The sequence below is a fragment of the Bos grunniens genome, chromosome 19, assembly GCF_055505025.1.
Source record: "Bos grunniens cultivar Pamir isolate PY7600 chromosome 19, Bosgru_T2T1.0, whole genome shotgun sequence".
NCBI lineage: Eukaryota > Metazoa > Chordata > Mammalia > Artiodactyla > Bovidae > Bos > Bos grunniens.
In genome coordinates this window covers 54,133,908-54,148,306 of record NC_141183.1, presented here as the reverse complement: position 1 = coordinate 54,148,306, position 14,399 = coordinate 54,133,908, and the positions used below count along the sequence as shown (strand labels likewise).

Here is a 14,399-nt window from a genome sequence, read left to right as displayed (position 1 = left end):
TTCCTGATTGTTGTGGAACGTAAAATGAGAATTAATATGCAAGAAGTATCTATGCTGGGTCCCACCCTCATATCAGCACAAAGAAAACAGTCACTGATGTGAAAGCAGGGGTCGTGACCGCAGATGTGTGCGGGTCCATGAGGTGGCAGGCCGGTGGGTAGCATGCCAGCCAGAGAGCCCATGACAGTGGACAGGTGGCAGCGGCTGCCAGCTCCAGCCAGGGGCGCCCCGTGGAAGTGCATCCCACCACTCTGCAATCTCAGAGGAACAGTATTTTAAGGGGCGCTGGCTTCTGTTTCTGCTCTCTTTGCATGGTGCTCAGTGAGTATATCTGAAAGATGGAAAAGCCCTCTGGCTGACCCCTTCTTGGCACTGATGCTGGGCAGGGGGCAGGGTGTCGGAACGTCCACACGCCAGGGAGGAGGCAGGATAGGGTCCAAGCCCTAGGTGACTCCAGGAGGTTCTGCTGCTACATGGTTGGTGGGGAAAGGACAGGGGGCTGCATTTCCACGTCTCTTAGACCCGTCATGGGCTATAAAAACCTCAACTGAGCGTATCACTCTCGAGAAAAGAGTAGACAACAAGCACAGGACCTCTCACAGCCCAGAGCTGGGTGAAGAGTGTGTGGGAGTCAAGGGTGACTCTACCTTGCTGGCCAGTGACAGGCAGGGGCGGGGGGCCCGTTGGGGACTCTCCAGCTTGACGATGCTGATGAACCCAGGCTCCAGATTGTCGTCATCACTGGCGTTGCACAGGTATAGGGGGTGAGACTGCAGGGAGAAGGAGAGAGACAGGTTAGGAGGCTCTAGGGAGCAGAAGGCACAGCTGGGAGAGCCGGGCACTTCCTCACTGTTCTCACAGGGGCCTGGCAGGCCTCTTGGTGCCACAATAGAGGAGGCTTCCTATCAGATGGTCTCACAGCAAGCTAGGAGCCCCCGGACCAAGGATGCTCGGAGGTGGGGGCACACACGAGTGAGGGCTGTCCAAAACGGGCACCTAAGTGAAGAGCCTGTTGCAAAGCTGCTCCAGCAACCCTCCAGCCCTGCTTTTCCAAATGGGTCAGCTGCAAAGGGCCCTCCTGGCCCTAGCCTCTCCCACCTCCTAATTCTGCTCCAAGACCCCAGGTGCAGAGCCTCTCTCAGTGCACTCAGAATCTTGCCTTCCTCCCTTGCTCTCCAAGGGCAGTGCTGGGCACCGCTGGTGCCTCCTGTCCCTACGGTAGCTGTTGCCATGGAGATGCCCATCGCTCCTGTGCTTTGGGTCTTCTCACTGGGTGCTATCTTGCTCCCCTCAACATCCCCCTTTGCCTATCCTGGGAGTAAGCAGGTTGCTGATAGAGAGGAGAACTGTTAGGGGATAAGGTTTGGCTAAGAGTTAAGTCTCTTAGCCAAATTCCTGGAAGCACAATTCGTAGGAGCTCATCCTGTAACCTGGAAGGGTGGATAGGAGGATGCAGCCTGCTCTGCCCACCTGTTCTGAGGGTATGGCAGGTCCAGCCAAGACCTGGGGCCTCCAGCCTGGCTGGTGCAGAGCAGTGACTCAGAGGAAGCAGGCCAACAGGCCGAACAGAGACTACAGGTCCCCACGCCAAAGGGATGAAACTGCCCTTCTGCACACTCTCTTCTTCTTCAGGGTGACTTTTTTTTTTTTTTGGCCACACCTCATGGCACGAAGGGCTTTTCCGGTGGCTCAGCCGCCTGCAATGCAGGAGATGCAGGTTTAATCCCTGGGTTGGGAAGATTCCCTGGAGGAAGGCAGGGTAACCCACTCCAGTAGTCTTGGCTGGAGAATCTCACGGACGGAAGAGCCTGGCGGGCTGCAGTCCATGGGGCCACAAAGAGTCAGCCACGACTGAAGCGCTTGAGCACGCACACATCGCATGCAGGTTCCTCAGCCAGTGATTGAACCTGCTACCTCTGCCTTGGAAGTGTGAGTCTTAACCAAACTTCCCTGGACTTCCGGGGAAGTCCCTCCTTCAGGGTGATTCTAATACCCACTCAAACCTAATTTTCCCAGAGTACTGTGAGAGCAAAGCATAATGCTATGGGCCAGGGATTCCCACATGGTAGAAACCCAACGCATCCTGTCAAGAATGGGACTTCTTTCTAGGGAGTTGCCCATGATTCCCTGGCTCCTGCTGTTGAAGTCTAAAGGACTTCCAGGAAGAGCCAGAGAGAATTTGGTCACAGGAAGCAGAGACAAATTTGAATTTATGAAGATGTTTATGAACATGATAATGCCAATCTGGATTTAAAAGCACAATCACTTTTTGAAAGCACTCATACTGTGTCACTGCAGCCGCCTGAACATAGTAGGTTCTCAGTAAGTATGCACTAGCTCACTGTGAATTGTATCCCTGTGAATAAAAATCTCTGAGCAGGGGATGTTGAGAGAGGAGTGAGTTCCATTCTTGCTGCCAGAAATTAAGGACTATCAGGCCGGTGGTGATCAAGATTTAGTGTGTGAGAAAGTTTCTATATCCCCCAGCCCCCAGAAATGGTCTGGGGCATAAAGTTGGGGGCTGTAGTGAAGCTGTAGCCCCATCTCAACAAGCTCTGCTAGTCTGTCCATCTGCTCATTCATTTCTTCATTTTACCAACACCGAAGGCCCTCCTGGTGCCAGGCACTGTTCAATGAATGGAGGAGGAGTCAACAATGAATACGGTAGGCTCTTTGCCTCAAAGAAGCTCAGAATACAAGAGTACTGTGCTGTAATGATGCAGGTTCCTTCAAGGGCCCCCTGGAGGGCCTGGGGATGAGGACCTACAATCCCACGGGGGAGGGCAGAGTGACTTGTGCTCCTTTGGGGACTTAAATGATGTGTGTTCACCCAGTGGACCTACAACAAGGGGGAGGGTGGCTTCGTGGCAGAGGAAGCAGCCTGTGCTGAGGGTTGGGAGGGACTGCAAACCGAAGAAACCATGGGCTGAGGAGCCTGGCGGGCTGCAGTCCATGGGGATGGGAAGAGTTGGACATGACTGAAGCGACTGAGCAAGCACGCAGGGCATGCACGTAGGATCTTATCTACCACGTAGGTGGTACGGCTAGTCCAACTTTCTCAAGATGACTCCAAGATGCTTCTCCCTGACCAGAGGTCAAGGGGGACAGGAGAAAGTCACTTTGGAGAGGAGCAGTCTTTGGAGAAGGATTTGCGAAAATGTAACCACCACACTGCCCCCAGGTCTTCTTGCAGGGGTGGGAACCAACATGCCCTCGCCTAGAGTGCTCAACAGAAGGTGCTGAGATGGAGGGGAAATATGGTGCAGTGTCACCAGGCTTCCCTGGTCCTGAACTAACAGCTACAGAAGGAGGAGACGGAGGAAATGAGCCATCAGTAAACGCCTTTGGCTTGCCAGAGCCTGCAGATGTTATCTCACTACCAGGTAGGTGTGCTCACCCCCACTTGGAGGAAGAAGCTTGAGGCTCAGGGAAATCCTGATTAGATTAGAACCCAGCTCTGCCTGACTCCACTCCAAATGAGACACATAGTTGGACTTCGGGCTGGTCCAGGCATTAGGAATCCAGGGGACAAGGCTTCTATCCCTAGTCCTGGGAGATTCCACATGCCACAGGGCAACTAAGCCATGTGCCGCAACTACTGAGCCCACGCTCTGCAACAAGAGAAGCCACTGCAGTGAGCAGCCAGCGCGGCACAAGGCTCCTACAGAGTAGGCCTGCTTGCCGCAACTAGAGAGAGCCAGCCCGCGGCAACGAAGACCCAGCGCGGCCGTAAACAAAGTAAAAAGAAAAAAGAAAGGAAACACAGTGAGTCTGCCGTTGTCCATCCAACGATGAGGATGACGATGAGAGTTCACGTGTGTTGAGCAAGCATGGTGGACCGTGTCCTAACCACTTTTGTGTATTCTTTTTATCCTCCTAACAACCCTAAAATCATCTCCATTTTAAAAATGAGGAAACAGAAGCACAGAACAGTTAAGGAACATGCCCAGGATTACATAGCTGAGAGCAGACCATTAGAGAGATAGAAAGAAGTAAGATGAAGTTTAAAAAAAAGAACAGTCTTCATTTGACTTTGAAAACATGGTACTTCCCCTAATTCATAACCAAGAAAATCTGCCTTCCTAATTATACATTGCTAAAGCATACGACCCAAACACAAGTCCCTGAAATACTTGTGGTGACTTCCAGGAATATTCCAGGCTCTCTTTTAGTGAAGAGTGCTCTATGGTCCCCCTGGGTGACCCCAGCCAAACCCTCGACTTTGATTTCCACAATGAGGTGGTTAATTACATAAGTGCAGCCCAGACCTCTCTTGAGTTCCAGACCCTCAAGAGGGGCCTGGGCATTTCTGCCCTGAAGAACCTTAAATGCTATGCTATGCTATGCTAAGTCACTTCAGTCTTGTCCAACTCTGTGTGACCCCATAGATGGCAGCCTACCAGGCTCCCCTGTCCCTGGGATTCTCCAGGCAAGAACACTGGAGTGGGTTGCCATTTCCTTCTCCAATGCATGAAAGTAAAAAGTGAAACTGAAGTCGCTCAGTCGTGTCCGACTCTTAGCAGTCCCATGGACTGCAGCCTACCGGGCTCCTCTGTCCATGGGATTTTCCAGGCAAGAGTACTGGAGTGGGGTGCCATTGCCTTCTCCGGAAGAACCTTAAATGAGACACCTCAAACTCAGCATTTCACCATTAAACTAATCATTTTATGCCTCAAAACTACCCCTCCAGTGTTCCCTATTTGAGGGACTGGAACCACCATCCACCTATTACTCAAGTTAGATGACTTCCTAGTCTCCTCTGAGCTCCTTCATCTCCTACCACCACCTCCAACAACTGATCACCAAACTCTTTTCTTAATGTTGATTTATTTGGCTGTGTCAGGACTTGGTTGCAGCGCATTGTCTCTTCACTGGGGCACATGAGGCATGCAGATCTTAGTTCCCGGACCAGGGATTGAAGCTGTGCCCTGCGTTGCAAGGCAGATTCTTAACCTCTGGACCACCAAGGAAGTCCCCAGTCATCAAATTCTAGTAATTCTATCTCCTAAACATTTCTATTCTTTGTCCTCTTTCTGCCATTCCCATACTAATTCTAACACAAGCCACCATCCAATTTAACCACTTAACTGGGGTCAACCCACCCCACTCAGTTAGTTCCCTATACTGAAGCCAAAGTAGTCTAATGTGGGCATCTCTCTTCCTCTCTGGGCTTCCCTGACACCTCAGTTGGTAAAGAACCCACCTGCAATGCAGAAGACCCTGGTTTGATTCCTGGATCAGGAAGATTCTCTGGCGAAGGGATAGGCTACCCACTCCAGTATTCCTGGGCTTCCGTTGTGGCTGGTAAAGAATCTGCCTGCAATGCGGGAGACCTGGGTTCGATCCCTGGGTTGGGAAGATCCCCTGGAGAAGGGAAAGGCTATCCACTCCAGTATTCTTGCCTGGAGAATTCCACGGAGTGTATAGTCCATGGGGTTGCAAAGAGTCAGACATGACTGAGCGACTTTCACTTTCACTCACTCTTTCTCTCTAGGAGCTAAAAGGGCTCCTCATAGCTCTTAGAATAAAGTCTGCACTTATAAACACAGCTTAAAAGGCTCTGCCCACTCCACTTCAAGCCTTCATGCCTCCTCATGGCTTACCACCCTTCCAACACCTCTCCGCACTGGCAGCCCATGCTCCAGAAAGAACTTGTTTCATGTCTTCAAAAACTTTGGTGTTGCTGTTTTGTCAAGGTAGGTTGGAGACCCTCCTCGGAGCCCTTATGTGTGTGCTAAGTCACTTCAGTGGTGTCCGACTCTTTGCGATCCTACGGACTGCAGCCTGCCAGGCTCCTCTGTCCATAGGCCCTTAAGAGTACTGTAATTCCCCAGGCCTAGGCTTACCCTGGCCTGCCAATGCAGGAGATGCAAGTTCTATCCCAGGGTGGGGATGATCCCTTGCAGGAGAGCATGGCAACCCACTCCAGTATTCTTGCCTGGAGAATCCCATGGACAGAGGAGCCTGGCAGGCTATAGTCCATGGGGTCACAGAGTCAGACACAACTGAGCGTCTAAGCACACACACAGAGACTTACCCCAGGGTATTTTAGTTATCTACTCACTTCCCTCCCTCCCTCCCACAGCCTGTGACAGACCTCCACTGCCCCTCCAGTGCCTGCTATATAGGTTTTATTTATTTCTTTTCAGAAAGTATTTATTTGGCTGCGCCGGGTCTTAGTATCGGCATTCGGGATCTTTTCATTATGGCATGTGGGATCTAGTTCCTTGACCAGGGATCAAACCCAGGTCCCCTGTATTGGGAGCTCAGAGTCTTAGCCACTGAACCAGCAGGGAAGTCCCTGCTACATAGGTTTTAAAATTAAATATTGAATGCCTACAATCAGATAACTGACAGTAACCTATGAAGACAGCACGATGTACCAAAATCCTGATAACCATGGCTTTAGGAGAGGAATTAGAGAGGAGATGGAGAAGAGATTTTGGTGTTTTTCTCTGAGTACTTCAATCATAGGACAATGTGCAAAAGATATTAATTTGAGTTTTATTTTGTGTTGTTGTGGAAGAATAAAGAAGAATGAGAGCTATTTATATACAGTTCCTGTCTTTTCTCTCCCCTCATTCCAAGAAGAGAGCCTTGTGTTCTATTTCCTTGCCTTGGGGGGCATTTACCAAAAGCAAAAGTTGCTAAAGGTCTCTCGTCCTGACTTTGGAGAAAGACTGTGGACAGAAGTCACTGAGGACAAGGAAGTATCCTGAGGGCAGAAAGGAGTCTGTCTGCGGAGCTGGGTGGGGGTAGCGGGTAGTCAGAGTCCCCAGAATCTGGAGGATGGGGAGGGGCCTGGAGAGTGCCACGTGCTGGGAATCTACAGCCTGTGCCCCAGAAGGAGGGACCCTGGAGGCTCAACCCTGGCAAAGATGCTGTGCCCACCTGGACTCCAAGGGAACACTTGTGCTCAGACAGTGGTCACATTGGTGGCGACCAGTGTGGACAACTAAAAAGTATTAGTTATCTCAGTTTTGGCTGCTCTGTGAGGGGGATGCTCAGTCGCTTCAGTCATGTCTGACTCTTTGCGACCCCATGGACTGTAGCCCCCCAAGCTCCTCTGTCCATGGGATTTTCCGGGCAAGGATACTGGAGAGGGTTGACATACCCATCTCCAGGGGATCTTCCCAACCCAGGGTTCGAACCTGGGTCTCCTGCAAAATGGGATAGGACCTTTAAATCAGGAATTCCATTTGAAAAAAATAAAGTACCATGGTATTTCTTGCAGAGTCATATCTGCGGCATGAAAATCATGCTGACTGTGCTTATGTATGGAGTCCTTTACAATGAGAGTTTCTCAAGTGCGCATTCTCAGTTTAAAAACAAAAGCCAAGAAAAGGTCATTCAACTCCCTAGCAAGGCAGGGTTGGTCTTACACCCCGGGGTACAACACTGGGGCTGTTTTTACCCTCTCCTCCAGGGAATCTTCAGCTGGGAAGAGGGTGCCTGAGAAAAAAGCAGATCTAAATGCATCCGCCTCCTTGGGAAGCACTGTCTCCTAATAACGCAGATGTAAACACGATTCCACATTGGCCCCCCCGTCTGGTCAGTGATATCAGGAGAGGACCAGGAGAAATGGGCTTGCAGGACCTGGGGATGGTGTGGCTGGGAGGGCTCCTAGAACCCAAGCCAGCTTAAGGACTACTTGCTGAAAGGCCGGGAGACCCAATGCCCAATTCCAGACACTGCTATGAGAGGAGCAAATTACAAGGACTTCTTCCATAGGGTCCAGGCCACTCCGGCTGAGAACTCAACTCTGCACACACACTTTAAGCACCGAGGTAAGGGCGTAGGTCTTTGCTGGTGTGCGCTGTATTTCCTGCTCTGGTCTGTATGTTTCTGTCTTCCACCACCTTATTTGTTCTGATTTTTCCATTCCCTTCCCAGCCTTTAGGTTCATTTTCTGACTTCATCATTTAGCTGTGTGACCTGGGGTAGGTTGTCTCTTAGCTTTCTTGAACTTCCCATTCTTCACGTTCAGAATGGAATAAAAACTGCCTCCTGATTATCATGAAGTCTGGAGACAATGGCCCTAAGTGCCTAGCACGGAGCCTCCCAACACTCACTAAGTGCTCATTACTATTTTTTAAAATATTTACTTGTATGTACGTATTTATTTGGCTGCACCACGTCTTATTTGCAGCCTGCGGGATCTATAGTTGAAGTATACAAACTCTTAGTTGTGGCATGCGGGGTTTAGTTCCCCTGCATTGCAAGTACCAAGTCTTAGCGCCTGGATTATCAGGCTTGTCCCAATAAGTGCTCATTAAATGGTCGTTATTTTTATTGACACCGTTGCATCCGCACTAGTAAAATGCCTTCTTATTCTTGGAAGGGACAAAGCCTGTTCTGACAGCTTCTCCCTGGCGGTCGTCACAGCAGCTCTGAATGCCAGTGTTCCCCTCAGCCCAGTCTGGGACAGCTCGTTATCCACGGTCACTTCCCTCCTGGGCTCAGCCCTCCAACCCCACTGAACAAGCTCTTCCAGTTCTCAGCCCGCCTCCTTCTCATGTGATCTCATTACCTCCTCACAAAGGGCATTCCAGGGCTCAACTGAGCCCCGAACTTGACGCGGGTCTTATTTAATCCGCGGCATCTCCTCCTCTCAGGGTGTGTGCTCTTGCAAGCAATTCTCTGCTGTCTCCTGTTCCCCAGCCGCCCTCGTCCCCGCCCAGCTCAGCCGCAATCATCTCTTATTCTCTGAGTCCACTCACAGACCTTCACCCAGGCCTTGGACGGGTAACTTTACTGCCTGCTACAATTTTGCCTTTGTAATCAGGAACATTGGCCAGGCATCAAAGGCACCTTCTCCCCATTTCCTCTTTTCAGATTTTATAATCATCCTCTCCCGTGCAACCTCCATTACCTGAACTTGGAACTACCTGACTTTTATCTCTGGCGACAGGACCCAGGAGCATCATAAAGTCACGCCCCTGGAGCTGGGCGTTGGGAAAAGCAGACTGGCCTGAAGTTGCTGCTGCTGCTGCTGTAGTCTCTGAGGGCCAGTGTGGGCATCTTGCCCGTTATTTAAAGAGGGCAATGCTCACCTCTACAGGGTAGATCCTAACGGGAATTGTTTAGGATTTGGAAACTTCTAGACTGCATTTCCATCCATCCTTAGACTGCATCTCTGCCTCTTTGGGGTGGCTGAGTTTCCTAATCAGTTAACTTGGGAGGCTGGAGGATTGTCAAGAGGAGTTTCCTTTTATCTATTTGTTAAAATGCTTTTACAAGGAAAATGTATTCCTACTTGATTGTGTGATTTTTTTTTAAAGGTATGAAAGAAAATAACGTTGGTGGGAGGAGAGAAACAGAAGCATACCCTTGATGGAAAGGGACTAGCAGAGACAGGAGGGATGATAGAGGCCTCCAGTATCTCTTGCTTGATCCAGAGAAAACTTCCTGGGGGCAGGGGTGCTGGTGAGTAAGAGGGCTGATAAGAGAAGAGACGAAAGGACCTGCCAGCTTCCAGCAGAAGGCAGGGGCAGTCTGAAGTGAGGAGCTGAGCTCGCTGAGGGTCCAGTCTGGGGCTCTGCATCTGGTAGCTCTTGGTGGGCTTCCCTGGTGGCTCAGATGGTAAAGAATTCACCTGCAATGCAGGAGACCCAGGTCTGATCCCTGGGTCAGGAAGATCCGCTGGAGAAGAGAATGGCTACCCACTCCAGTATTCTTGCCTGGAGAATTCCATGGACAGAGGAGCCTGGCGGTCACCTAATCAATGGACATGAGTTTGAGCAAACTCCGGGAGATCGTGAAGGACAGGGGGGCCTGGTGTGTTGCAGTCCATGCAAGAGTCAGACACGACTTAGCAACTGAACAGCAAGAAAAACAGGCCCTTCATATTTGGTGAAAGAATGCATAAAACTAAACTTGAATCCAGTTGCCATACAGTTTATAAAAGAGATGTGAATTACTAACAGTTGAGCCTGGTTCAGACCTGTACGGTGCCTTTAAAAGTTGCTTTACACAGACAAGGAATGTGAGCCTCATGCTCCAGAGGGCCCATGGTTACATAAGGGAGTTAAAGGAGGCTGAAGTCTCCTAAATTCAACCCCAGTTCCCTGAATATTATACCATTTCACCTCCAGGTCTATGTGTTGGGAAGTATTCTGTGTGGTATAACAAACATCAACTTAGTACTAGAATGCGTGGACGGAAGGCTTCAGGATCTACATTTCTAGAATTTTCCAACTTGAATCATTCTTAACAACAAGACAGGGGCCGTCTGCTCCTTTTCCCTCTGGGCCTAGGCTCTCTCTGCCCAGCAGTCTTAGCTTTCTTCTTCCCCTCTAGGGCTTATCTCATCTCTCCTAGCCACAACAAGAGAGTCAGACCCAGACGCTGCTCAGAGATGCTTTCCCAATGAATCGTCCATGTTTGTCTAGGATGAGAAAGGTGTGTCCTGAAATTAGAGGTCACACAAGCTCAGACCCAGATAATGGACATTCAGGCAGACTGCCACCTCTCTCACTCTCTCCTCCCACATTACAGTCTTCATTCTTCAAGTAAAAAAGTTACCTCCCCTTGTCTCAGATCGTGTCCAAGCTCCATGATGTGACTGGACTCCTTTACCCTACGATGGTCCTATGGTGGGCCTTTCCTGACCCCACCCTCTGCCTGGCATCCTTGTGGTTCACAGGGTCATGCACGCTCATGCTCAGTCACTCAGTCGTGTCCCACTTTTGCAACCCCATGGACTGTAGCCCACCAGGCTCCTCCGTCCATGGAATTTTCCAGGCAAGAATACAGGAGTGGATAGCCATTCCTTTCTGCACATGATCTCCCCAACCCAGGGATCAAACCTGCATCTCTTGCATGAGCAGGCAGATTCTTTACCACTGCATCACCTGAAAAGCCAAGGTTATCACCACCTATCTGTAATTTCTTTTAATAAAATACATACAAGGAGGAGGTATAATATTAAGTGTTGCTCTATCTTTCTGGAATTTTAAAATGACACGTGCACACATTTTAAAAAGTTACACGTATTACATAGATACAAAGTGTAATTTTTTTAAAAATCTATTTATTTATTTTGACTGCACCAAGTCTTAGTTGTGGCATGTGGGACCTAGTTTCCTGATCGGGGATCGAACCCAGGTCCCCTAAATTGGGAGTGCACAGTCTTAGCCACTGGACCACCAGGGAACTCCCCAAACTGTAATTTCTAAAATGTATCTTACAGATTAAGCAGGAAGGAAGGAAGAAGAAAGGGCGGAGAAAGAAGAAAGGACTATCTGAGTTGATTTTGAAATAAGCTGATATCAGAGAAGAAACCTTATTTGGTGGAAATCAGAAAGGAGAAAAACCGCAACCACCATAAGGTAGAGGTTTTTTAAAATTTTTGGCTGTACCCCATGATGTGCGGGGCTTAGTTCCCTGACTAGGGATCAAACCCACGGCCCCTGCACTGGAAGGTGGAGTCCTAACCCTGGACCACCAGGGAAGCCCCTCAAGAGGTGGAGTGTTTGTCCATCATATTCCCATAGAGAAACAGTTTGTCCTGACTCAGTCCAGAAGGACCTCTAGTTACAGGGGCACCAAGAAGCTACGCATGATGTTAGGAGCAAATGAGAGGGAGGAGCCCATCAAATGTCATTTTAGTTACATCATTTTAGTGTGTTTTGGAAGGAAGGCTCGGAAATAGAATACTAAGGCTCTGAGGCCCACGAATGTCAAGACCTTAGAAGACACCTTGGTCATGTGGTTTGGAGTCTCTCCCTCCACCAGGGGACGAATTTACCTGGCCTCAAATGCTAACAATCCTACCAAGAGATCTGACATGTCAGCTGCATTTTGCTGCTCAGCTAATGACCACTGTTGTGGGAGATTTTGATGCCCACACTGACCTCCATCCTGTAGGAGGCACCGAGACCCCTCATTTAGCCAGGTCTTGTTCAAAGAGTCCCTGCAGGACGGCTGAGGTCTGGACATGGGTGGCAGCATCACAAGGGTTTAATACCTGCTCCGCATACTTCCAGGATAAGGGTCTAAAGAGGCTTTGGTCAGGGCCCTTCCCAGGCCCGGCCTTCACTCTTCCCACACGTGAAAGTTCACTGAACTCTCACACTTAACCCAATGTGCTGTCTGCAAACAGCCTTGACACAGTCTGCTTTATTACTTTGCTTTTCTGTTCTAGCCAAATGCATGCCAGAGATGGAAGGAATTTAGAAACCTGCTGGAAGCAGGCAGTGTTTAAGTAATTATTTAGATTCAGATTTTAATGCTGCAAAGGCCAAAGACTAAAACCAAACAGTCCCTGTGGAAAAAATTTTAAAAAAAGACCAAAGACATGAAATTTGAGGAAGTCAGATTACTCACTTAAATATGCCATCGGTGTATCAGGAATATCAGCAGGGCTACTCAAGCATTGCTAAGTTCAGTGATTTCAGTGCAAGTGTGTGAAATGGCTACATAAATCTGGCCGTTTCACACACACCTTTCGTGTTTTTCTGCTCAGAGGTTGTAGGGACTTCCAGCTGCCCTGCAAACTCTGCTTCACACTGCTGTCTTCCACGACTGGCTTGGAGGCCCTCTGAGGGTGGATATTGTATTCAATACTATATTGTTCCAATACTTTGGCTACCTGATATAAAGAGCTGACTCATTGGAAAAGGTCCTGATGCTGGGAAAGATTGAAGGCAGGAGGAGAAGGGGGCGTCAGAGGATGAAACGGTTGGATGGCATCATCAACTCAACAGATACGAGTTTGAGCAAACCCCGGGAGATAGTGAAGGACAGGGAAGCCTGGTGTGCTGCAGTCCATGGGGTGGCAAAGAGTCGGACACAACTGAGTGACTCAACAAAAAATTGTATTCAAGTGGGCCAGATCAACCAAATCCATGCCCAGGTTGTTTTGTTGTTGTTGTTGTTTGTTTTCGTATTGTTGTTTTTTTGTCTTTATTGAATCTGTCACAACACTGCTTCTGTTTTATGTTTCGGTGTTTTGGCCAAGCGGCAGGTGGGATCTTAGCTCTCAGAGCAGGGACTGAACAACCCCTTGCGTTGGAAGGCAATGGGCCACCAGGGAAGTCCCTCTGCCCAGTTTTAATGGCCATACTGTGAGTGGGGATGAAGTGAAGCTAGGGAGTATGCTTGGCTGATCCCAATCCCCAGATCCTGGGCAGTCACAGCCTGTTCCATTTACATTGCAAAGTGGAAAAAAATATGGATTATGGGCCCTGTGCTTCAATATAAAGAAACAGCAGAGGAAATACAGGGGTAGCTGCCTTGAGAAATTACATGAGGAGGAGGAGGACACAATGGTTCAGGCCACAGCCAACACAGATGCCCAGAGTCTCTCCTCGAAAGCCACTGGGGTTTGAGATCAGGCCAAAGAGGCTTCTGTTCAGAAGAGGCAGCAGCCGGGGGAGGCTTGTGTTGGAGACAGCCCGAGCGCTCCAGCCTGCCTGCTGACCGTCCTTTGGCCACAGCTCCGAACCCCCGTCCACAGGGTGGCCCTGGGGAAGAGGCCTGCTCTGGGGGCACTGTTTAATGATTTGCCAGCAAAGAACAAGGCAAACAGACTGCTGGCAGCTGCCTGGATGCAATGGGAGAGTCGATTTTTATTCCCACCCACAGTGCAGCCTTCTAGGCAGGGGATAAAAGAAAAAGTGAGAGAGGGTATCATGAGCGCCTAGGAGAGACTACCATTTTGGGCTCGGCATTTCACTGGCATTTCACTTGGGCTCGGCTTTTCTATGGATGGAGCCTGAACATCTTGGCATTGGTGCCAGTTGGTATTTCCATTCTCTGAATACTTCAGTAATTCCTAATAGCATCTCTTGAGCTCCTAGGAACTATAAAGTAAGATATCGAAATGGCTTCTTATAGCAGAGTTCTAGACATGAAAGAGAATGAGACCAGAAAAACACTGTCTTTGCTTTAAGAAATCTTTTACAGGAAGTGTATAATATGGGAAAGCAGTTTGGTTCGCTAATAAATTCCTTTTACTTTCTCTTCCCGTGAACCTTTCCCCTATCTCCTTGGCTCTACAAAAAAAACCCAAGTGGCACCTCCCATTCTCCTGTGAGCCAGAGGCTCCGAGATCTAAGTCCTACAGCTCCCCACCCTTTTTATCCTTGACCTTGCAGCCCGGCCCAACGGGGCCCTTCTCTAACGCTCTCACCAGCCTTCAGTCCCCCCAATTACTTTCTCCCGTAGAGTCTCCTGGGCTTCCCTGCTGTCTCAGATAGTAAAGAATCTGCCTGCAATGCGGGAGGCCTGGGTTGGGAAGATCCCCTGAAGAAGGGCCTTGCTACCCGCTCCAGTATTCTTTCCTGGAGAGTTCCAAGGACAGAGGAGCCTGGTGGGCCATCCAGGGGGTCACAAAGAGTGGGACGTGACTGAGTGACTAACACACACGTGGAGTGTCCTGAAGTGATATATTCAAA

At 49.5% G+C, this 14,399-nt stretch overlaps 1 protein-coding gene across 3 annotated transcripts in view; it reads right to left on the bottom strand.

Moving 5' to 3' along the window:
- RNF43 (ring finger protein 43) overlaps positions 1-14,399 on the bottom strand; it is a 67,196-nt gene that overhangs the window by 16,706 nt on the left and 36,091 nt on the right. For all 3 annotated transcript variants that reach the window (XM_086360720.1, XM_086360710.1, XM_086360711.1), the window contains one exon: positions 648-770. In XM_086360720.1, coding sequence (XP_086216846.1) covers positions 648-770 — 123 coding nt within the window. The remainder of the gene's footprint in view (positions 1-647; positions 771-14,399) is intronic.